This window comes from Elephantulus edwardii, unplaced genomic scaffold (assembly GCF_000299155.1).
Source record: "Elephantulus edwardii isolate Elephantulus edwardi_28Jun2011 unplaced genomic scaffold, EleEdw1.0 scaffold00002, whole genome shotgun sequence".
Lineage (NCBI taxonomy): Eukaryota > Metazoa > Chordata > Mammalia > Macroscelidea > Macroscelididae > Elephantulus > Elephantulus edwardii.
The window spans coordinates 32,817,996-32,828,125 of record NW_006399752.1 but is presented as its reverse complement, the minus strand read 5'-3'; the positions used below and the strand labels follow the sequence as shown (position 1 = coordinate 32,828,125).

Sequence of the window (10,130 nt, the reverse complement as noted above, 5' to 3'; positions counted from 1 at the left end):
ACCAAATTAATTTTTAAACAAGAGGCTGAATACAATCAACTCACACCCAACAGAGTCAACATTCCACCGTAATCCTCACCGGAACCAAAAACACATTTGGTTGGTAGTAAGGGGCTGGAATCCAGGTTGAAAATCATCTGGAGTGGCTGGATTCCACAGAGTTTGTCTTCTGGTTCTGGTGAGGATTAATCCCAGTACTAACTATATATTCTAAAGAAATGAGAGAACAGATATATGCACACTTAACAATTAACTCCATCATTATTCACAAAAGCAAAGAGACAGAAAGGATCTAAGTGCTCTTCAATAGTAGTAAGTGGTCGAATGATCTAGAGTAGATACACACAATGAAATACTACATTAATACCTGGAAGAATCTGGTGTGAGAAACCACTGTATTCAAATTTTGTAATAAACTAGTATAATTAAAAAAAATACAATGAAGAATTGGTGAAACTGTAACATGAAATCTCAAAATTACCATGTTGAGTGAAATAAATCAAGAAACAGTAAACTGTATGTTAGTCAACTGCTATAAAAGGGTAAGGAAAGGTTTATACACCAATGTTAGCATTTCTTGATGGTTACAAGGGGTAAGAAGGAAACTACTATGTAAGAGCTATGCATTGAATGTGATAAAGAAAAAGACACATAAATAGTCTTCATCTCATTCAATATATTTAAATTTCCTTATACTCTTTCAGTATAATATTACGTGCAAGGAAATCTTGCTGAAGATCATAAAAAAATAGGGAGCCAACAAAACATCAGTAGAAGACTACCAGAAATTCAAGTTGGATTCAAAGAGGCCTTGGCTTGGGAGAAAGCATTGCTGATGTCAGACGGATCTTGGCTAAACGCAGACACCAGAAAGATGTGTATTTGTATTTTATTGACTTCATGCTAAGATATTTGTGTGGATCACAATGTATTGTAGATAACATTGAGACAAATTATGAGTAACATTAAGTATAAGAATTCCTTGGATGTGAGGGTGATCTGGCTGCGACATCTGTCACCTCGCTGGTCGCCAAGCTTGATCTGCCTGGCTAGGTGGGTGTCCCCTTTCCCCCTCACTGCCCCATGTGTGTCCCTCCCGAAACTGTGCTTGGTTGAAGGGGTCAACCATCCCTGACAGGAGGACAGTCCTTTGGTCAAGGGTATACAAGTAGCTGAGCTCCCCTGCTAGAACCTCCAAACAAGCTCTCAAGAATAAGAATTGTAGAACACTTACTTGTGCTCACAGAGCAACAAGGCGTTGTCTGAACAGAACAAGGAAACACTACATGGTTTACACATAAATGCCATATCCTTTGTCCTCCCATAAAACGTACAGGCTCAGAGGACTTAAGGGTGGGCTGAGATCCATCCTAGAGAGGGTTAAACCAGGCTGCTCCTTGGAGGCAAGGATTCTGAGGCTTTGTCTAACATACTTTGGACATGTTGTAAGGAGGGACAGGTCCTTGGACAGGGACATCATGCTGGGTAGAGTAGAGGGACAGCGCAGGAGGGGAAGATTCTCTATGAGGTGGATTGATTCAGTGACTGTGGTAATCGGGATGGGTGTGTCAGAGGCAGTGCGATTGACACAGGATAGAGCACGGTCTAGGGCTGTTGTACATAGGGTCGCTATGAGTCGCAAATGACTCGGCGGCACATAACAACAACAACAACAACATGAGCCGAGCTGCTATCTCTTCTTGTTGATCCTAGAAGGATGGATGGTATTAGTATCAAGTCTTCACTAACTTTGATCCCCGATTCAGTCTTTTCACTTATTGGAGTCTGTGAAGACTATTTCCTCGAGTCCGTCTGAGAGCAGGCCATGTGCTTCCCAGGAAGTTGTCCACTACTTAGTTTATCTAGTTTGTTGCACAGAGTGGTTCATAATATTCTGTCATGATTTTCTACTAGGCTGCTTTTTAATAGTGTCATTTTTATTTTTTATTTGCATTTTTAAAAATTTTTATTTTTTTATAAATTTTAATGAAAGTTTGTGGAGACTTTGGATTTCCATTCATACATTGTTGCACACTTTCTTCCCTACCCACTGCTCCCCCGAGCTGGCATCTTTTGTCTGTCTAGTTAAAGGTTTGTCAATCCCATTTATTCTTAAAATAAGTAACTTCTGCTTTTATTGGTTACCTTTCTGTATTTAATGTTATTTATTGATGGTCTGATTTTTGTTCTTTCTTTTCTCCTGATATATTTAGGATTAGTGAGCTTTTCTGACTCCCAGTGACACCTCGGAGGAAAGGCCTGGCCATCTGCTTCTGTAGAGGTGACCACCGAGGTAGCCCTTCAGGGTCTATGGGACTTCCAGGGCTGGCTGGCCAGCAGGGGCACATGGCTTCTGTGCTGTGGAGAAGCAGGTCAGAGGCTGTGGGGCCAGGCCCCCTCCTCTGGGAGCCTTGTTTGCCCCCTCCAGTCTCACAGCGCAGCCCCCACCTCCCCAGCGACGGGGCCTCACAGCATGGCCTCTGCCTCTGTGTCTGGCCTCAGTGCCGGGCCCCCATTTCCTTGTCCAGCCTCACAGCTGTCCCTGTGCTGGAAGCCTTGTTCGGCCCATCCAGCCTCACAGTGTGGTCCCCACATCCTCCACCTCCCCCATCCAGCCTCACAGCGTGGGCCCCACGCCCCGCACCCCCCCAATGCCAGACACCTGTGAGGTTTCATTTCAGACATAAGCGGTGATGAGCAGAGGAGGCAGCCTGTGTGCTCGTGCCCATCTTCAAGCTTGGAAAACACTGAAGCATGAAGAACTTGAGGGGAGTCTTGTGAGAGACCCCTTTTCCTTTCCTTCCCTGACTATGTTCTCCTTATTAATCCTGAAGTGAAATGACTTTTTTTTTTGGTAAGGTCCTTGGAGAAGGACATCATGCTTGGGAGGGTGGAGGGACAGCGCAGGAGGGGAAGACCCTCTATGAGGTGAATTGATTCAGTGACTGGGGTAATCAGGATGGGTGTGTAGGAGACAGTGCGATTGGCACAGGACAGAGCGGAGTTCAGGGCTGTTGTACATAGGGTCGCTATGAGTCGCAAGCGACTCGACGGCACATAACAACATTTACATAAGCATGTACTGTGTAATGTGCAGGGCTGCTAGCCCAGAGGCCAACAGTTCCAGTCCACCTGAGCTCCCCAGGAGGAAGACGTATACTCCCTTCCTCTAACAAATTACATCTTGAGACACCCACCCTCATGGGGGGGGCGCATGAGTCAGAATCAACTCCACGCAACAGTTTTGGCGCATTTGGTAAGCTAACATAGGCAACTAAAGTGCTGGAGAGTAAGGATGTCACTTTGAAGACTAAGGTGTGCCTGACCCAGTTATCACTTGGTTTGTATGTAAAAGTTGGACAGTGAGTAAGAAAGATGTCCTTGAATCATGTTAGCGAAGAACAGACCATGGGCTACTCTGGTGGCTACAAAGTAGGGAGTTGGGCTCCCAACCCAAATGTGGGTGGTGAATCCACGAAAGATAGATAATCCTCTGCTGTGTGACTGACAGCCTCTGGAAACCCGCTGGAAGATCAGCAGTGCGAGTGAGACTGTAGCTGATGGCGTTTCACTAACTCACGTCTCTGGGCTTTCAGCTCCGTGCACCTGCTCTGTGGGAGGGACGGGCAGTCTCCTCTGAGGCTTGGAGACTCACTGCAGGGTCAGCCACGAGTCGGACCCAGCTCGGTGGCAACAAGAAACCAAAGGAACAAATCCACGTCTCGAGTATGTGCAGCCAGACGCTCCTGAGAAGCCGGGGCAGTGAGACTGGAGGGATCAGGCCCTGGAGCTGGGAGTCCTGCTTAGAAAAGTACAGGGCTGGAGACAGGCAGAATTCCTGAGCTGGACTGACACAGTGCCCACAGTGGGCTGAGCACGGCACAGGGCAGGGCAGAGGGCAGGGCACGGGGTATATGGCAAGGCAGGGCACAGGGCAGGGCAGAGCACAGGGCAGAGCGCAGGGCAAGGGGCACAGGGCAGGGGAGAGGGCAGGGCACAGGGTATATGGCAAGGCAGGGCACAGGGCAGAGGGCAGCACAGGGTACAGGGCAGGGCAGAGCACAGGGCAGAGCGCAGGGCAAGGGGCACAGGGCAGGGGAGAGGGCAGGGCACGGGGTATATGGCAAGGCAGGGCACAGGGCAGGGCAGAGCACAGGGCAGGGCAGAGGGCAGAGCACAGGGCAGGGCAGAGGGCAGAGCGCAGGGCAAGGGGCACAGGGCAGGGCACGGGGCAGAGCAGCACAGGGCAGAGGGCAGGGCAGAGCAGGTTCTGGCCTACAGGGGGTTGCTATGACAACTTGGAATGGTGATGAGGCCAATATCCAATCTGATGTGTGTGTATACACCATCTGCCACCTCCAATCTATTTCTAGACGAGCCTGGTGAGAGAGCAAAGCTGTGCACCAGTGTCATGTATGTCGCAGCAAGCCTTAAATGCTTTAATTGATATGCTTGTGTGAACACAGGTCCATAGAAAGTCACTTTTCCGATTTTATTTCGTCATAGAATATATGTGGGCAGGGGACATAGAAACGACGGCATGGTGAAGACGGGCGGGTGGCCCTGGCCGCTCTGGGCGCGGGTGGACACAGCTCCACACAGCACACAGGCTGCGGGGCCAGTCCCTCGCCCAGCCCATTGGCCAGCCCGCAGCAGGTGAGATGCCCAGCATGTGCGGAGTCTGTGGTAAAGTCCGAGATACATTCCCCAATGTAAACAGTAAATTTCAACCTGTCAGACAATCGAGATAGGTAAGGCCTTCTTGGCAAATCTATGCCACCAAATGCTTGACAGACCAGCCCCTGGCCTGGCTTCAGCCGGGCCGAGCTGCCTGGGCCAGGCCTCTGCCCCGCATGGAGCCGCTGCTGGCTGTGCCCACCAGATCTTCCTCACCTGGTCTACACTTGCTCTGCTGTTACACAGACAGTGTCTGTAAGCATACAGCAGTGACGCCGGGCCTTCCGTGCTCGCCAGGAATCGCTAAGACCCTCTACAAGTACCACAGCGTAGCATGCCGCTGCCTAGAACCTCGGCAGACAGCGGGCAGGGGACACGGGGAGCCGGCCCATGTGGTGCGAGGCCACTGTACCTGGTGATTGCAGGACTGCCCGCTGGACTCTGGTGCTGGCCACCCTGCTGACATGTGTGGACACCTGCGGTGGCAGCTGCTTATCCCTGTCCTCCCCAGCCCCCATCAGGGGGGACACTGACCCCTCAGCAGTCTGGCTTCTGCACTTCCGGGTCCAGCTGTGCCAGCGCCTGTGCCCATCTCTCCCTTGGGGGTCTAATCCCAGTGCCCACGATTCAGTACCTCATCTCATAAATATTGGAGTCGGCAAGCTGGGTGTGAAACAGCGAAGTCTATATACAAGGTTCTGAAGGCATTCTGTGACCACGGCGGAGTTCACAGATATTCCCAAGCACACACCAGGTGCTGGCGTGGGTGCGACCGCCACGTGAACTTGGTGTCTTGTTATATTAAGTGTGCACTGTCTCATTGGACAGCCAGAGAAGCAGACTGTAGCTGACCGCCCTGGGACTCTAGGCTAAGGGGACCGGCGGAGGACATTTTTTTTCCTGAGGTTTGTAAGGATTTTGAAAAGAAAACAGAAATCACAGTGAGCAAGTGTAGTGCATCTGTGTCTTCCGGGGTGGCCCAGTCCCACGCCTCCGCCCCTGGTCCCACAGGGACTAGATGACCCTCCACTGCATGATGCTGGTGTCCTTGCCGCCTGTGGAGATGAGATGGCTGTCACCGTGCAGGAAATCCACATTGGTGACGTGGCTGCTGTGGCCGCTGTACACGTGGCTTGGTGCCTGTGAAAGAACAGCAGAGAGAAGATGTAGACAAAGTGGATGGGCCTGGCCGTGCCCTCGCTGCCCCCCCCACCCCGAGAGGCCGCCAACGGGCCCCACTGCACGGGGAAGGCATGAACAGAACTTGGAAAAAGGAAAGTTAATACAGACGCGCACGGTGCCGAGACTCGGCCTCACGTGTGTGGCCGTGTTATCAGAGGGCTCAGTCCCTGGGGAACATTGAGCTTGGAAAAGCAGAGGGTCGTGAAGAAGAGGGAGACCCTCAGTGAGAGGGCCCAGTGCCTACGACAGCGGGCTTACGCAGAGCCCGTGAGGACAGCGTGGCACCAGAATTTTGTCCTATTGTCATGAGTCCTGTGGTCGAAGCTGGCCTGACAGCACCTGACCACAGCCGGGCTACATCTGTAGGGCGCACATGTGGTGGGAAGTGTCAGCTGCTAACAGAGTGAGTGTCCGCGGCCAGGGCTGCACAGGACACAGGAGGGACTTGAGATCCCTGCCCTTGGAGAGTCTGGACTGGCAGGACCTTGGCCCTGAGGAGCTGAGAGGGCTGGTCTGGACAAGGACTGGCTGCAGGAGGGGCCAGCCAGATGCTGGGGAAAGGAACATTCTGGTCAGACAGGATGAGGGAAGCGGGCAGGGGAGAGGGAGCACGGCGACGGAAGGAGCACCCACAAAGTGGCCGTGTGGACAGGCCAGGCCCAAAGGCTTGCAGGCCCTGGAGAGGAGCGTGGGCTGTGCAGGGGACCACTGGGATCATGGGGTGTACGTGGGAATGGGGAGCATGCAGGCACCGGGAAGTGCAAGAGTAGCCTCGTCCACCTTCTGATGGAAGCCACACTCAGTGCACTTCTTCTCAGGCACCAAGCCAGAGCCAGGGCCAGGGCCATGCCAGGGTGAGGGTCAGGGCCAAAGTCAGGGCCAGGGCAAGGGGCAGAGGCCGAGACCGGCCGACTGTGTGCGCTCACCCTGAACTGGGAGCAGGGGTAGGAGAAGAGGTGCACTTTGCCGAAGTCGTCACCCGTGGCGAGGAGCTTCTTCTCGCTGGCCCGGCACACGGCGTTGATGTCGGTCCCGTCAGAGCCTTCTGGCCACACTCCTGAAACAAAGATCACAGCAAGCAACGGTGACCCTGGGGACATGAGGCCACAGCACTGGGCTGGCCACTGAGTGCCAGGAAGATGGGGTCACAGCACTGCCATGAGGAGCTCTGTTCCCTCAGCTCCGTCCTTTACTGTTGACCAGAGTCTCTGTGCCCACAGCTCTTTTATGGCTGCCAGGGTCTCTGTGCCCACAGCTCTGACCTTATAGTCACTAGGGCCCTGAGTCACCCGGGTACCTATGTCCACAACTCTGTCCTTTGTCACTGCCAGGGCCCCTGTGCCCAGCTGTATCAGAGCACATTTAGGTGGCAGCTTGCGGCCAGTGTCTTGGCCACTCTCTGGTCCTCTGAACTCCGGACATGGGAGGGTTGTACACACATCACTTTCTCAAGTGGCTGGAAACCCAGGACCCAACTCCAGCTGCCAGCTGCAGGGGTCTCGGGGATTTCTCACCACCTCACTGACTTTGGGCTGTCAGAAGAGAGATCATAATGACAGCCCCTGCTTTAAGCGGCTGAACCGCGGAAACGTGCTTGAGGTCACTTATAAGTACAATTTGTAAACAATTTAAATATTGAAGTACACTCCCCTACCACTACCACCAAAAAGAAAAACAAAAACCCTAAAAAAAGGCAAACAACTCTCTTGGTCTGTTGAGATCAAGTGCACACACCGATGTGAGGAAATTCTAGATCATCTCAGATCATTTCCTGCTGTAGAAGGAGGCTAAAGAGCCCCCTCTCTGGCCCTCCCCCCAGCTAGAGCCCTGTCCCCCCACGCCCCCACCCTGGAGCTCAGGGAGTGTGCTGTGGGGCTGGTACAGAGCCAGTGACCACAGGCAGACCTCGGGGACTGGGGTTCGGTTCCTGGCCATTGCAATAACGCAGAGACTGCAGTCAAGTGGTCACATGGACTTTCTGGTTTTACAGTGAATAAAAAGTTGTACAACATCCAACTTTTGTGCTCTGAAGAGACACTGTATCTGTGAGTGCACTAACCTGTCCTGCTCTGAGGAGGCACTGTATCTGTGAGTGCACTAACCCGCCCTGCTCTGAGGTGACCCTGTATCTGTGAGTGCACTAACCCGCACTGTATCTGTGAGTGCACTAACCCGTCCTGCTCTGAGGTGACCCTGTATCTGTGAGTGCACTAACCCGCCCTGCTCTGAGGAGACACTGTATCTGTGAGTGCACTAACCCGCCCTGCTCTGAGGAGACACTGTATCTGTCAGTGCAGTGTAATGTGACAGCATCTGTGAGTTCTCAATAGCCCGTCTCTGAAGTGAGCCACAGTGTTATGAACAGGCCAGAGTGGAGCAGCGCGACGCGAGCTCTGTGGAAAAGCAGCGCTGGTAGGCTTGCTGTGCGGCTCATCACACACCTTCAGTCTGTGCACTGAACCTGGGAGCTCAGAGAAGGCTGAGAACTGCCAGTCTGCAGCCGGTCAGTCTCACCCTCGAGCCCAAGAACCCACGGAGAACGTACCAAACACACAGAAGCCCAGCGTGCAGGTGTGCGTGGCCCATTCGATGTCCCTCGTTGTCTCCACACTCACCACCTGCTTGCAAGCAGAGGGGACCCCTGGAAAGCAAACAGGCCTGGTGACATCGGAGCCCTGGCAGGGTACGTCTCCCCACTCATCTCCAGGGGTGAGGCGCATGCCCCCACTTCTCTGCTGCTGCCTCCCACAGCCTCTCTGTCCTGTGGTGGCTGGGCCTTGTCCACTGGTGCCCACCAGAGTTCCTGGAACTGCTCTGCCTCTGCTTCCAGGCACCCCAGTCCTCCCCATCACCACAGACACACAGTCACACAGACACAGTCACACAGACACACACTACATGAATACCATGTGTATGCCATACATAAACACTACACACACAGACACACAGACACACACACACACACACACACACACAGCACTCACTCCATGCACAAACACCACATAAATGTCATAAACATATGTAAACCACATCCCCTAAGCCATATATACAGATAATCATCACACACATCATATACACTTGTAAATACCACACCCAATACCCCCCACATAAATATCAAACACACACAATCACATACATAAACACCACTTACGCCCAATGCCCCCCAAACACCACCACACACAGAACATCCCCCACAAATATCAAGTACACACATAAATACCACACAAATATATACACACACACTGTATCTCACATAAATATCATATACATGTAAACACCACACAAATCATATACACACAACACCCCCACAAACAACAAACACACACAAAAACACCACACACAGACTTCCTACGTACACTCACATCAGTATAATACATGTGCTAACACCATATGCACATGTATCATACACACCCCCCAAGCACCTCACATAAATCCTACACACACCTGAACACGGCACACATCCTCCTGCCCTCCCCCTCAGCTCCGAGTCAGTGTGGAAACCAGGCCCACCACGTCCCCAGAGGGTCTTTCTTCTACAAATACCCTCTCACTAGTGGACTACGAGACAGTGTCTGAGAAGAGTCCAGATGCAAGACTGTCCCTGAAAACCAGTGGGACTTTAGAGGGAGGCAGGAGGAGACCACATGGCCTCTTCCCCAGTGGAGGGGGCTGGCTCAGGGGTGTGCAGGGGATTCCAGTGGTTAGATCGAGGCAGGCTGTGTAGACGTGCAGCCCTGACTATCTCGGGGCAGCTCAGGGGTGCAGGGGATTCCCGCAGCTAGGCTGGGGCGAGCACCTGTCTCAGGTTCATCTGTAAGTGGGCTGCATCCCCACGAGTGTGACCCTTCGCCATCTGACGAGAAGTGTGGTGGACGCGCTGGTGGTGAGGCCGCCCTCTGGGTCCCGGAGGACCCCCTGTCCAGGTGGCCCAGCCAGCCCGGCTCGCCTCTTTCTCAGACGTCAGCCCTGTCTTCATGTCGGCTGCCACTGGAGGTACACACTACACGACCCGACCCCAGATGGCACGGCGGAGCTACTCACAGTAGAGGATTTCGTAGTCCCCGGAATTCGACACGAGGAACTGCGAGTTTGAAGACCAGTCCAGGTGAGTGATGAAGCTGGAATGACCCTGTGGACAGAAGACCTCGGTGAGCACACTTCCCTTCTGGGTTCTGACGGTGGGCGGGGCAGTTCAGAGCACATGCACGCACCAGGTCCTTCCCACAGATGAGGGTGGGGCAGGACACACACACACACACACACACACACAC

At 52.9% G+C, this 10,130-nt stretch overlaps 1 protein-coding gene across 3 annotated transcripts in view; it reads right to left on the bottom strand.

The window, feature by feature from the left end:
• Positions 1-5,691: 5,691 nt before the first annotated feature.
• EML1 (echinoderm microtubule associated protein like 1) overlaps positions 5,692-10,130 on the bottom strand; it is an 87,675-nt gene continuing 83,236 nt past the window's right edge. For all 3 annotated transcript variants that reach the window (XM_006879066.1, XM_006879067.1, XM_006879065.1), the window contains 4 exons: positions 9,901-9,988; positions 8,405-8,500; positions 6,786-6,916; positions 5,692-5,817 (listed from right to left, as the gene is read on the bottom strand). In XM_006879066.1, coding sequence (XP_006879128.1) covers positions 5,692-5,817; positions 6,786-6,916; positions 8,405-8,500; positions 9,901-9,988 — 441 coding nt within the window. The remainder of the gene's footprint in view (positions 5,818-6,785; positions 6,917-8,404; positions 8,501-9,900; positions 9,989-10,130) is intronic.